Source organism: Marmota marmota, unplaced genomic scaffold, assembly GCF_001458135.2.
Source record: "Marmota marmota marmota unplaced genomic scaffold, marMar, whole genome shotgun sequence".
Classification (NCBI taxonomy): Eukaryota; Metazoa; Chordata; class Mammalia; order Rodentia; family Sciuridae; genus Marmota; species Marmota marmota.
In genome coordinates, this window is record NW_025999900.1 from 63649806 (window position 1) to 63663532 (window position 13727).

A 13727-nucleotide genomic window follows, 5' to 3' on the forward strand; every position below is an offset into this window, starting at 1 on the left:
GTGCATGTGTGTGTGGTACTAGGGATCAAACCAGGGGTGCTGTACCACAGAGCCACATCCCTAGCCCTTTTTATTTTGAGATGGGTCTCACTGAGCTGCCCAGGCTGGCCTGGGACTGCGATCCTCCTGCATTGGGAGAGTAGCTGAGATGCAAGTTCCATGGTGTTAGGCCACGTGACTCAGAGCTACAGGGTCAGGAGACAGATGGCAGCTCCAGCCCGCAGTGCCTTTCCACCCCCCATGGCCTCACTGAGTGCATCTTACTAAACAGAGTCCTGAAGTACTTGAGATACTTCTCTTCCAAATGTCTAAGGAGCAGAAGCTCAGGGACCAGGCAGTTCACCGTTGAGTCCCTGCTGCTAGCCCCGCAGGTCTGGCTTCTGTCTGTCTCCTTTGTGTCTTTCCCTGCTGACCCTGCCATTGCTCCTGGAAGTCAAGTGATGCTTGTCGATTGATTAATAAGAAACATAGGCTGGTTGCAGTGGCACACACCTATAATCTCAGGGGCTTGGGAGGCTGAGGCAGGAGGATCGCAAGTTCAAAGCCAGCCTCAGCAAAAGGAAGGTGCTAAGCAACTCAGGGAGACCATGTCTATAAATGAAAAATACAAAATAGGGCTGGGGATGTGGCTCAGTGTTTGAGTGCCCCTGAGTTCAACCCCAGTACCAAAAATAATAATAATAAATTCATTAGCAATGCTGTGTATCTTTGTAACATTTCAAAATTCTCCTTTAAACTAATTACTCATTAATGCTTTCTAAGTACCCGACAGTAGGCAGAGGGCTGTGGGAGGAGAAATATGAATTATAGAAGACAGTGCCCGTAAGGCACTCCATGTCTAGAAGACACAAATTAGGCATAGATAATATACCCAGTGCAGGGTGATCCTCAGACCAACCCCACAGGGACAGCAAAGCCAAGGTCATCATCCCTGCTTTGTAACTGGAGAAACAGCCCCAGAGAGGTGCAGTGCACACCTTGCTTGGCACCTTGAAGGGCAGGGCCTGAGGACCCAGCCTGCCTCTGGGGCTGGCGGCACAGCTTAAGTGTTTCTTGGAACAGAGCTGCTCAGCCCTCCCTGTGCTACAGACCTGGCCTGACGTGTGCTGTCACGCTCCTCCACTCAGCTCCTCTCCTGTGCCTGGGTCTGGGGACACGGTCTCCTAGCACCCTACAGCTCCCTCCAGTCACCCGCGTGTCATTGACAACACGTCTCCTCCTCCCCAGGTTGTGATCAACTACTCCATCGTGAAAGGGCTGAAGTACAACCAGGCAACGCCAACCTTCCACCAGTGGCGCGACGCCCGCCAGGTCTACGGCTTGAACTTTGCAAGTAAGGAAGAGGCGACCACGTTCTCCAACGCCATGCTGTTTGCCCTGAACATCATGAATTCCCAGGAGGGAGGTAAGTGGGCTCGGCCTCAGCCTGGTGCTGAGACCCCTCTTGTCCTTCCTGTATCTGGTGCTGCTGCTCCATGGAGTGACGTCACGTGAGTCCTCAGAGAAACTTGCGGTCTGACTCTAGGTGTAGAGATATTAACTATGTAAAGGAGGGAAGAATGAGAGGGTATTTTGGGGGGTGCTGGGGGTTAAACCCACTGAGCCATCTCCCCAGCCCTTTTTATATTTTATTTTGAGACAGAGTCTCACTAAGTTGCTTAGGCCCCAGTAAGTTGCTGAGGCTGGCCTCGAACTTGCCATCCTCCTGCCTCAGCTTCCCGAGCCTGGGATTACAGATGTGCATGTATCTTTTTGCCATCTGTGAGATACATGCTTGTACTTCCATGCTGCCAAAGCTGCATGTCCAGATCTGTCTTATGTTGGCCATCCTACTTCCATATTCTAGAGCACATCTTTGACAGGAACGGGAGAGAACAATCAATAATTTATTCGTGAATTCAATTATCCATATGTTTAACAAACATTTGCTAAATACTTACTGAGTGCAAGAAACTGGTGGGGCAGAAGAGATAAGAACTCCTCCCTCAAGGCACCTCTCCGGGAGTTCATAAACCTGAAATTGCAGTATGTACTCTAATAAGGCTACGTGCAGGACACTTGGGGAGCAGACCAACAGCAGTGGGTGACTTTTCCCATGTGGGTCACTGAGGGAGGCTTCAACAGCAGTGGTGACATCTAGGCTGGAGTGGTGAGGGGTCAGGACTTCTCCAGACAGGTGTGTGTGGGCGTCCCAGGCAGAGGAGCTGCAGCACAGGGGCTGAGGAAGGCCTGGGCCTGGGGCAGGTAGGGAAGAGGCTGCAAGGAAACTGGGAGGGCGGGACCTGTACCGAGAACAGCCCTGCGCCCCTGCAGGACAGCACAGGGGAGGGCCTGGCACGGACGGTGGAGCAGAGCTGGCACACAGAGAAGGTAACGCAAGGATGCGAGACCGTGTGTGGCTTTCCCTGGACACATGACAGTAGCTTCAGAGGGAGGGCTGAGGCCTCGCCGGACGTTGGGATAGCCTCGACAGGGCCTGCAATCATCTAAGGTCCTCCCTCTCGAGCTTGGTTGTTAGGAACCTGAGTCTGGTTCTGCCACGTGCTCTCTGAGGAATCCCAGGGCAACTTACTTGGTATTCTGTGCCTCGGTGTCCCTATCTGTAAAACCAGGACAGATAGGGTTGTTTTTACCTGTGAACAAGCTAGCTCGTAAACTCTTAGCAGTCCGCTTGGCACATTTTATCACTCAAAATTAGTACTATTGGCATTAGTATCCTTCGTTATTGTTGCTGCTGCTACCGGAACTGAGGAGGGAAGTGGGAGATGCGGTGCTTCTGGTGCTTGGTATCGCCTGGGCTGATGTGGTGGAGCTCTGCGCCCAGTTGAACCCTTGGCGAGTTTTATAGCTTAATGAAGGCCGAGTTGGGCATGCCTCCTGGAGTAGCTCTCGAAGCAGGTGCTTATAGAGTGTGCCCCCTGCCGAGGCAGGCCCAGAGGTGTGCAGGTTTTCTGCCTAGAACTTGGGGTGTGTCGGAAGGAGCTTCCCAGATACAGCAGTGTTGAGTGGCGGGCGCAGGCCTGAAGCATTGTAGGCACCAAAAAAAAAAAAAAAAAGTGTTAATGAGACTGTCTTGTTTTCACCCAAGAGCCTTGAGCTTTGTGGTGGAGTGAGCCGAGTTTCGTGTTCCTGATCTGAACTTACCTCCCTGCCCCGGGATGGAGCGGGGTGGGGGGGGGCTTAAATTAGTCACATTCTTCTTCTTTCAAAGCAAGTGCTTAAATTAAATAAACTACTAGTTGTTTTATTAAATTGAGTGCATCATAAGTAAATCAGGCAATCCCACCCTTGTTTCCAGATAAGGGTCATGACCCACCAGGAGGACGTCACTTAGCCTTGTCAGGTAGTGAGTCAGATGCAAAACCCAGGCTTCCTGTGCTGCTGTGGGTTGAATGAACGTCTGCTGGGGCAGATCAGAGCCAAGTTAGGTGTTGGATGTGGTTGGTTGACCGTGGCCTGACTGGAAATCTTCTTGAGGAGTCGTGGTGTCCATTCTCTTTCGGCTGGCTGTGGCCTCCTTAGAACAGTTGGGATGTACACAGCTTGATGGGCTTTTACAAGTGTGTACCCCAGGACCCGCTGCCTGACCTGGTGGAAAGTGTCCTGAGCACCTTTGCCTGGCTGAGGCAATACAAAGTCCACCTCCGCTTGGCAGAGCTTTGTGGTGTTTGGGGCTTCATATGATCATACAGTGTGCAGATGTGTGGGATCATACAGTTGTTTATAACATGGGGTCTTGAGTCCCACTTTCCAGAGTCGTGTAGAGGGTGCAGGGCCAGGTGGTGCCTGCCCGCCCCCACTCCATGCCTCTGCCTGTACCATGGAATCTCACTCAGGCACGCGCTGGCTCCCGGGCCTTCCAAGGCTACTCCTCAGATGCCTCTGGACCGAGGTCTTGAATTTGGTGCTCTCTGCCTGCGGCAGATGACACCCAGATAACACCCTGTTGTTCTCCAAACTAGGAAGCTGAGGTGCAGAGAGGGCAGGGACATCCTGTAGCCACAGCCACAGCATTAGCTGGAACTCCAACCCACAACTCTCTGGCCCATATGATTTACCACCTGTGTGCTGCCGGGGCCCTGGCCACACTTCCGTGGGCTCTCCTTTCTTCCTTTCTGCCTCTCCACAGTGAACCCACTGCTGGCCAGGAGGCCTAACATTATTCTGGAATAGGGATGGTACAATGAAGTAATTTTTCTGCTGCTTAACTTCTTACATGGAAGAGACACTCAGACATTTGACCCTGGAAAGATCTGGTTTTATGACATTTTTACTTGGTGACCACAAAATCTATCTTCCTATGGCAATGAGTTCTTCAACTTCAGGCCCAACCTGGGGAACCTAATTTATCCGGTAAAAATGAAACAGACCAGAGAGATGGCCGTCGAGGACCCTGGTGGTTCAGTTCCCTGTGGAAGGCAGCAGTATGGGAGCAGCCTCAGGGCTCCACGGGTCCCAGGCAGCTGTGCACTCAGGAACATCTCAGTGGCTCAGTCTCTGGCTTCCTGGGACTTTGCTACAAAGACAGGCATCGGAGATCGTCTGGGACAAGGGCGCTCTCTCCTGAGCTCCTCGTGGGCGTTGGCTCCGGGCCTGTAGCTATGGGGGCAGCCACCTGGGCCCCACAGCGGGTCCACTCTACAGAGCATGACAACAGACCACGCGACCCAGCTTTCCTGGGTGCTGGGTGACAAGGCAAGGCGTGACAGGCATGGTTGGGGCACAGGCTGGGGTGGAACTCGGGGCCTGTTGGCCTCGTGGAATGCGAGATGGTGACGATGGCAGTGGCAGCGAGGCCTTCGCTCCGCAGCCTGGATTTTGTTTCTGCCAGCACACTTCTCTACGTGCCCCTTCCCCACCCTTCTTGAGGACAGGCTCCCACCAACCAAGCGGCCTGGGGAGGCCAGCCCAGCAGCTGCAGGCCTTCTTGGGATAAGGACAAACTTCCTTAGACTCTGAAGCACTTACTGCTTGGCTTGCATTTCCAGTGGGTGGGCGGGCCAGCTGCTGTGACCACTTATTCAGGTGGGGTCCTAGGATCCAAAACGGCTGTGCCTGCCAGAATCTTCAGCGGGACAGAAGGTTAGGGCCTTGTTTGAAATCCCTTGCTTCCCTGTACCTGTGCGGCCCCGTGGTCAGGGGAAGGCCACCTAGCTCCTCCTCCTGCTGCTGCTCCTGGGCCATGCCCACGGCCCCTGGCAGTCCTCACCTCGAGGGCCAGGGTTCCTGTGGGACAGTGAGCCTGGCTCCTGGCAGCGTTCTACCCCTCGCTGGCCTCAGGGCGAGTGGCCTGCCTAGTTGTCAGTTGTTGAAGTGCAGAATCTAGCTCCAGAAAGCTCCTCCCTCCGCTGCTGGGAGCACACCTTCCAGGCCCAGCGCCCAGGTCAGGTCCCTCCCGCCTGCAGTCCCTTCTCTTCTCAGCGTCAGCTCATAGTCCAGAGTCTCGGGAGACGGCTCCTCTGCGTGCTGTTGAATGATGGCACCGACGTCACGGCTCCATCTGCGACACGTCACTTCTCTGTGGGCCTTAGACGGGCACATCTTTGAAAGGGAGATTTGGACTAGAGCTAGACCTCTGCAGGTCCTTCCTGCCTGATGGATCGTGGGTTGGTGCACATGGTCTAGACTGGACAGAGGCTAGTTCCCCTGCAGGCGCTGCCAGGAGCCTGACGGGAGGCTCTTCCTCACTTCCTGAGGGACCAAGCACCTCCCAGGAGCAGGGTCTCTCTTCAGCCATAGGCCCTGAGGGAGCCGGTCTTTGTTCTGAGCACGCAGCCCACACGGTGTGTCGCCCAGGCCTTCTGTCCACTGGGATGTTTACTCATTGTATGATCCTCTTTGACTGTTACTTTGACAAATTATGGGTAAAATTTACATGGATATTTGAAGATCCAGATCTCTAAGTAAAATATTCAGCTTAGTCCATGGGCTAATAATTCACAATCAAAAATGTTTAAATAAATATTATATGAATTTGGATCCAGGATTGAAATTGGAAAGGACAGTTTCCCCACGGTCTACCCACACTGTCCTGCAACCTGCTGAAACCTGGTGGGATGCAGGTCGGGCCCCTGCCCACCTCCTGGCACAGAAAGCCACCTAAGTTCCTGGGCGGCAGGAGTGACGGAAGCACCCTGTGTTACGATGTTTGGTCTTAGCCCCCTCTTCCTGACACAGGAGCTTCTAAGACCCTTGGAATTTCTGGAGCCAAAGGGTGTTGTCTTGTCAGTTAATGAGGCACTGGTGGCTAGAAGCCTAGATTGCTTCAGGAAGCCAACCGTGACAGTTAGAACGTCCCACCCTACCCCACGGCCTCAAGGAAGAAGAAGGGCTGGGGACTGAGCCAAACACCCAGTGCCAGTATGTCATCAGTCACACCTACCTGAGGGACCTCCTTAGAAACCCCAAGCAGAGGGGCCAGAAAGCTTCTGAGGTGATGAGCACCTCTGCAGGCCAGGAGGATGAGGTACCCACACTCTAGGGTCAGAAGACCTGTTCTTGGGGTCTTCTGGACCTCACTCTCTAGACCTCCTCATCTGGCCATTCATCTGCACCCTTTTGGTAACTAGAGGTCTCCTTGAGTTATGTGAGTTGTTATAGCAAACTGTCAAACCTGAGGAGGTGTCAGAGCCCATCTGCCAGAGCAGCCTGGGGACCTACTACTTGGAATCAGTGTCTCCTGGGGGCCAGTCCTATGGGACCAAGCTCGTGACCCTGGGGTCTGCACAGACCCTGGTAGTTGATGTCAGAAATGACTTAAATGGAGGACACACTCTCAGTGTCCACAGAAGCCCGTGTGTAGAGTGGCAGAGTGCTGTGCTGTAGAGGAACAGGGCCTATCTTTCTGTGCCCAGGAATGGGGACCCCACCCTCCGTGCAGCCAGGGGCTTCATGGAATGCCACGCAGAGATGCGCCTGACATTAGCAGCCTTGGCTTTCTTCTTGTTTTTTTTCCTTCTTGAGAGTACCTTGCCCGGGCTGGCCTCAAGCTCTGCCCTCAAACCCAAGCGCAAGCAATCCTCCTGCCTTAGCCTCCCAAGGAGCAGGAACTACACCTGTGCACCGCAGCCCCTGACTGGACTTTCTGCTTTCAAACACATTGGCTGTCCCTGTGTATCACGATGGCATTCCTATGCAGAGGGCATTCCTGTAGTTGTTTGTCTCTGCACACTTGTCCTCTTCAGGTCCACTATGTCCTAGGGCATGTTTCCGAGTCAGACAACATATACACTTTCAATGTTCTACCAAGTGCCTTCTAGAATGAATGACATAGTTTACGTTCTGTGCAGCACGGGGGACGCTTGCCTGCAGCCTTTGCATGAGGCATCCTACTCCCATCAATCTTGGCACACATGAGACAACGGAAAGCTTTGGTTTGCTTTCTTCTTCTTCTTTTTAAGTTGTAGATGGACACATATCTTTATTTTTTTTTTAATGAGGAGCTGAGGAGTGGACCCAGTGCCTCACATGTGCTAGGCAAGCACTCTGCCACTGAGCCCCAGCCCAGCCCCAGCTCTTCAGTTTGCTCTTGTGTTTACTGGTGAGGTGGGCGCTTCCCTAGATCTCAGTGGCAGCCTTGACGGGGTACTGCGAGGAGAGCCACCTCCTACACCTGCGCTCTCCTCAGCACCGTGGCCCACTCCCGAGCCTGCACAGCCTCCAGTGAGTAACAGATCTTGTATTTCCTTTGACAATGAATGGAGCAGAGCAGAATCCTGTGGCATGTCCCAGCTCCGGGCAGAGGATGAATGTGCCTCTGTCACCACGCTGTGGCGAAGTCCTCTGTCTGATGTACTTGGAGGCAGCTTTATTGCTACCTGTGCTTGTCCACGTGGCCACAGAGGAAAGACACTAGTGTCACGCCCTACTCTCCTTCCACTAGAGGAGCTTCTTGCTCCTTCAGTGTCCAGCATCTGGACGCATATTGGCAGGCCACAGAGGGGTGTCTTGCTGCCCCGGCTCTGGCTTCTGAGAGCGACAGCCTGCAGCACAGCGCAGAGGCTGATGCCCAGGAGCTGAAAGATCTGGAACCACCTGAAGCTCAGAGGGGTCTGGGAGTCCCGCCACGCCTCTCCTCTCCTCTCCTCTCCTCAGAGGGCAGTGCAAGCCAGAATCTCTGCGCCCACCAATCCCGGCACCATGGCCCTCCTGTGAAAAATGACAGGGGCCAAAGAGGCAGGATTCTAAGGAGCTTGAGATTCCCAGAGGTTTTTGTTTTGTTTTGTTTTGTTTTGTTTTAGAGAGGAAGCTTGCCAAAAGTGCCTAGAAGGTGCACAGGAGCCTTCAGATGACACACGCTTGTGTATGCGCATGTGCGTGCCTACTTACGTGTTCCCAGTGAGCACCACGCAGGCGGTGAGGTGAGGCCACACAGCCAGCTGAGTCTAGGGAGGGCCGGGGCCAGGCTTCCTGAGGTCCCTCCTGGCAGGCTTTCTTACCTCCTCTGCTCCTCAGCATCCCCAGCCCTGGGCCCCAGCGTGGCGCCCCTTGCCCTGACACGTCCCTTGACTGGCTGTCCACTTCTTTGTCCTTCTTGCTTGGGCGCTTGCTTTTCTCTCACTGGGTATCTGGCCCAGAAGACTTCTGTGGCCTTGGCCTCGGCCCAGGGCAGGATGAAGCGCCTTCCCCCTGCTCCTGGGCCTCCCTGCCTCTCCTGCCACCTGGTAATGTCAGGGCCTGGCTGACCTGTGCAGTGTCAGACCCCAGCACCCATCACAGCGCTGCACACCCACAGCACCAGCCTGGGCTGCGGGGTGTCGAGGGCATGAGTACGTGCTCATGAGGACACGAGTCACGTGCACGCCATCCCCGTGTTCCTCCAAGCCTGGAGCTGGGTGCCCTGCGTACAGCCGCTGCATGTGCATGTGTGTGCATGCACGTACTCCTGAACGTGGGTGTGTGTGTGTGTGTGTGTGCGCGCGCTTGTGCTGAGGAAGTTCCTCGACGTCTGTGTGCCCGTCCCCAGCCCTGTAGCAACAGCACCGCGCCTCTAGGGTGAACACTCAGGCAGTGCTCAGCCTCTTCCTGACATGATGGCTACTCAATAAGCATAGCTTCCAAAACCCGCCATGACCATTCCAGGAGGTGCTGGGCTGGGAGAAGGGCCTGGCTGCCTGAGCGTCCGGCAGCCCAGAGGACGTTGCTGTGCGTGATGGCTGCCGTTCAGGTCTCCCTCTCCCTGCCACACCCTCAACCATCCCTTTGCCTTGCCACTCAGATGCCTACCTCTGGCTGCTCCTTTCCCCATGTTTGACAGATTGGTTTATTGATGTGGAAAACACGGTCCTGAAGCTTGAGTTAGCTCAGGGGCCCTGCTTCCTGATTGGTGAGCTGGCCTCAGGTTCATTAGTGGACATCCTGGAGAATCTGCTGCTCTCCACACTCTCCCCAGGAAGATGTCCCCTGCTCCCAGCAAGCCCTCGAAGCCTGCCCCTTCCATCCTCACCCACATGTTTTCCTGGGCGTCTATAACCCTTGCAAAGCCCCCATCATGATGAGGATTAGCTGCTTATGACTTGAAAAACACTAATAATAACAGCAACACCGCCGGTCTTCGTTCAGCAGGAGTCTGGTCACCTGCTAGAGAAAGGGTTCCTGGACTGAGTCGCTACAGTGACGTGAAAAAGGAACATGGTCCTTCCGCACGTAGTCCAGCCTCTGCTGAGCTATGCTGACAGGCAGATGTGAGGGTGGGGAGGATCTCGGGGTGTTGACTCTGGAGCCGCCTCCCTGGTGGCAGGAAGGGAAGCGAGGGCTGCTGGCCTCACCGAGGGCTTTGGAGGGCCATGTGCTGCAGAGAGCCCAGCTACACCCAGTCCACGTTGCTGCCCTCTGTGGGGCAGCATGGCCAGCACCCGCAGCCTCTGCACATTCATTGCTCCACGTTTAGTATCCTTCCTGCGGGCACCTCTTTGGTGTCAGTGTCCCCTGCCTGCTGGTCCTGTAGGTGGCAGGTTTGTGCAGTCTCATCCCCTCTGCCTCTCAGCACAGAGGGACAGCCGACCAGGAGGTCTGCCCTGAGCTGCCCTGGCTTTCCCACCTTCTGGAACTCAGCAGCCCCTGGCAGAGACTCCAGGTTCTATTCTCCTGGACTGGGCCCTTGTCCTGGCCCCTCCATTCCTTGGCTGTGTGACCTCCCTCAGCCACCTCAGTGTCCTTACTGGGACATGGAATGCTGATTGTCCTCCAGTCTTGACCAAGCTAGCAGCCCTTCTCCGTGGTGCCCACTGAGGACACCTGGGGCTAGGCCTGGCTGTGCTGCTTAGGTACGAGGTAGGGACTCTGGACCCTGTCTTGGGCCTCGGTTTCCTCATCTGTGAAGTGGGAGAGGCAGGGAGATGATGTGTACAGAAGGTTCTGGGGCACACAGCACAGCACAGATGTGAAGGGCTGTGGTGTGGCCAGTGGTACAACTAGCAGTAGCAGCAGCTTGGCCAAGACCTCTGGGTAAGGAAGACACCTGCCCTGGGAAAGTCCAGCCCTCCACGAGCTCACCGAGTCAGTGGGAAGAAGCTGGCCTGTGAGTCAGAGTCTGGTCTTAGTCTTCTGCTTGCCTTGGGGCAGCAGTGCTCCACCTGCCCTGGCAGGTCCCTGGCCTGTGTCCTGGTGGCCTCTGTTCATCCTTAGCATTGCTATGTGGACCCTTCTCAGCTGTGAGCACACCGCTGGCTTCCCACGTCAGTGTCCCGCGTCCTAGGGAGAGAACCATGTCCAGCAGGGATGGAGTGTGAGGGAGTGGACTCGCCTGTCCCTCCCATATCCTGTGCACCTTGCAGACCCAAGGCCACCTGCCCCACACCCTGCTCAGCAGACCAAGAGGAAGTTCCTGACCGGCAGCAGCACCGCCTGTGAAACTGGGCTCAAGGTGAGGGGTGCTATCTGTGATTGAGGGACATGGCCAATGGAATTGTCTCACACAGACATCGCACCCGTCACCTTGGCCTGCTAAGCAACGCCCCAGACCGAGGGCCACCTTCCCGCCAGCTGCCTGGAGGAATGCGCGTCCTGAGGTGCGTGCTGCAGGAGCATCCCGCGCGGCCTTGGACTGTCTGGGTTCCGGCACCAGCATGCTGAGGATGTGCCCTGGGGCAGGCGTTTCTCCATCTTAGAATGGGTCACAGGGGTGTCCTGAGGACAGTAGGAGACCGTGTGTAAAAGTTCTTTGTCACTGAAAGTTACTTTAACAATCTGAAGTCCCTCTTTAAAACTCCTGCATAGGTTACCTCAGCCCCTGCAAAGAGCAGCTGGGAGAGCTCTGAGGGCAGCGGCCTGGCCTGGGGGGCTGGGGCCCTCAGTGAGGTCTGACCAGCAGCGTGGCCGAATGCACAGATATGGGCAGTCTGTGCTCAAATCAAGGTCTGCGGAGCATCTACGCCTTGGGACAGCAGTGCTCCCACCTGCCCTGGTTGTGCCACTTGTGTAAGGTTCCCTCTGCACTTGACAGTGTGACATATCCCTTGTGGGGCCTGAATTCTGAGCATTCCACCACAGCCACTATCACCCTTTAGGAGGCTGTCCACTCGACTGCAGTTGACGTCCTTCTCCTTCTGCCAGCCCCAGGGTTATCTCCCTGACCCCAGTGGCAAGATTGCCTCCAGGCTTCGCAAAACGACTTCCATAGGTACAGCCTGGACTCCCACGCCCAGTCAGGGCCACACCAGCTGGAGGGTCGGTGAGAGCCAGCTAGGGCCCGCCACCTGTGGCCAGCACAAGTGATTGACAGACAGAGCACAGACTGTAGGCAGGTGACCATGCCATTCCTGGCTGTCACGTGGAGCGGCTGTAAAGGCTGGAAAAGCCTTGGTTTCTTCATCTTTCATGTGGTCATCTCAACCTCCTCAAAGCTGCCATGATAAGATGGGTGGGGTGTGGCCTGTACTCTGGGAAGCACATGAGAAGGCAGGCCGTGTTGTTCCTGGAGACCCTGGTCCCAAGACATCGTCCTGCGCTCCCACCCCCAGCGCATCTCTGGAGTGACACCTCGGGGCTGAGTCGCGACTCTCCGTGCCCTTTGTGAGGCCCAGGCTCCCTGGGTTTTCACAGCATCCCCGAGATTGTCAGGGGACTTTAGGAGGCTCACAGCAGCTAAGCCACTTACCGGAGGTCACTCTAATAAGAGCCCCCAGGTGGCCTACAGCCCAGGTCTCCTGGTTCCCATTCCAGGACCAGGCTGCCAGCCTGCACATCCAAGCCATAGCCCTCCTTGACTGTTGCCCATATTTAGAAGCAAATGCCCATGTCTTCTAAAGTCAGTGAAGAATCTGCTAATGGTCATTTTCTATTTTCTCACGTAGTATATAGTCTCTTTCGTAAGAATGATAATTTCCTGAGTGGTGCTTACCTGTAATCCCAGCTACTCAGGAAACTGAGGCAGGAGGATTGCAAGTTCAAAGCCAGCCTGGATAATTTTTGGTGCCCTGAATTGAAAGAAAGAAAGAAGAGAAGGAAGGAGGGAGGGAGGAAGGGTAAAAGAAAAAAGAAAAAATTTCACGGGTAGCCTTCTGTCAACGTTAGCTCATGTAGCATGAGAGCAGCTCAAATACATCAGTAAGTAACTGACCCAGGCCCAGAAACCAAGTGCTGCCGGTGGGATGCAGCTTTCAGTTTCTAAAGTGGACAGGTGTGGGCAGGAGGCCTGCCTGCCTCCACAGACCAGTGGGTGCTTACAGCCGCCACACGCTCCACCTGCTGCCCAGAGCCTGCCCCTGCCGCCTCTCCTACACACAGCCGCGGCTCCTGACCAATTCAGTCCTTGCTCGGAGCTCCCACAGCTCCAGTCTCACTCGGAATGAATCCACATCCATAAGCCCGCGGGGCCCCACCTGTGCTGGCCAGCTTGCTTCCATTTTGCATGTATGTGTGGTCTTGGGATTGAAGGCAGGACCCCGCACATGCTAGGCGAGTGCTCCGCCACCGAGCTACATCCCAACCAGGTATTTATTTACTTATTTGTTTAACTTACTTCATTTTTTGAGCCAGGGTCTCCCTAAGTTGCCCAGGCTTATCCCAAACTTGCAATCCTCCTAGAGTTCAAAGCCAGCTTCAGCTACTCAGCAAGGCACTGAGCAACTCAGTGAGACCCTGTCTCTAAATAAAATACAAAATAGGCTGGGGATGTGGCTCAGTGGTTCAGCGCCCCTGGAGTTCAATTCCTGGTACAAAAAAAAATTAAAAACGGGAATCCTTTCAAAAACAAAAAAACAACTTGCGATCCCTCTGCCTCAGCCTCCAAGTAGCTGGGATGACAGGCGTGGCACCCTGTCTGGCCCCTGGCTGTCCTTCTATGCTGGCTTCCTCCCCACTCTACCTCACCCACCCACTGCAGTCCCCCGGCCTCCTCACCTTCCCCAAACGTGCCAAGCAAGCTCCTGACTCAGGGACCATACACTTAGTGTCCCTTCTGCCTAGCAGGGCCTTTCCTCCAAATACCTCACATGCCCTCCCTCCCCCACTGGGTCTCTGCTTAAATACAACCTCCCTGAGAGCCTGCCCCTGAGGCCTCACATGCCTCTCCAGTCCTTTCCCTCAGTGGCGTTTTCTTCTTGTGTGTAATGTCTTCTCCTGCTGCCGTCTCTCCTCTCTTAGGAGAGCAGCTCACACCCACCGTGGTCCCCGGGGCCTAGCATGGTGGCAGTGGATGATTACTGAGCAGCTCTTCTGGCCTTTATACCAGCTCACGAGGGTGAATAGGATATGGGCCCTGTGTTCATGGAGCGCACAGCCAGGTA

At 55.0% G+C, this 13727-nt stretch overlaps 1 protein-coding gene across 5 annotated transcripts in view; it reads left to right on the top strand.

The window, feature by feature from the left end:
- Positions 1-13727, top strand: part of Evl (Enah/Vasp-like) — a 112516-nt gene that overhangs the window by 71604 nt on the left and 27185 nt on the right. For all 5 annotated transcript variants that reach the window (XM_048799320.1, XM_048799319.1, XM_048799322.1 and 2 more), the window contains exon 3: positions 1228-1405. In XM_048799320.1, coding sequence (XP_048655277.1) covers positions 1228-1405 — 178 coding nt within the window. The remainder of the gene's footprint in view (positions 1-1227; positions 1406-13727) is intronic.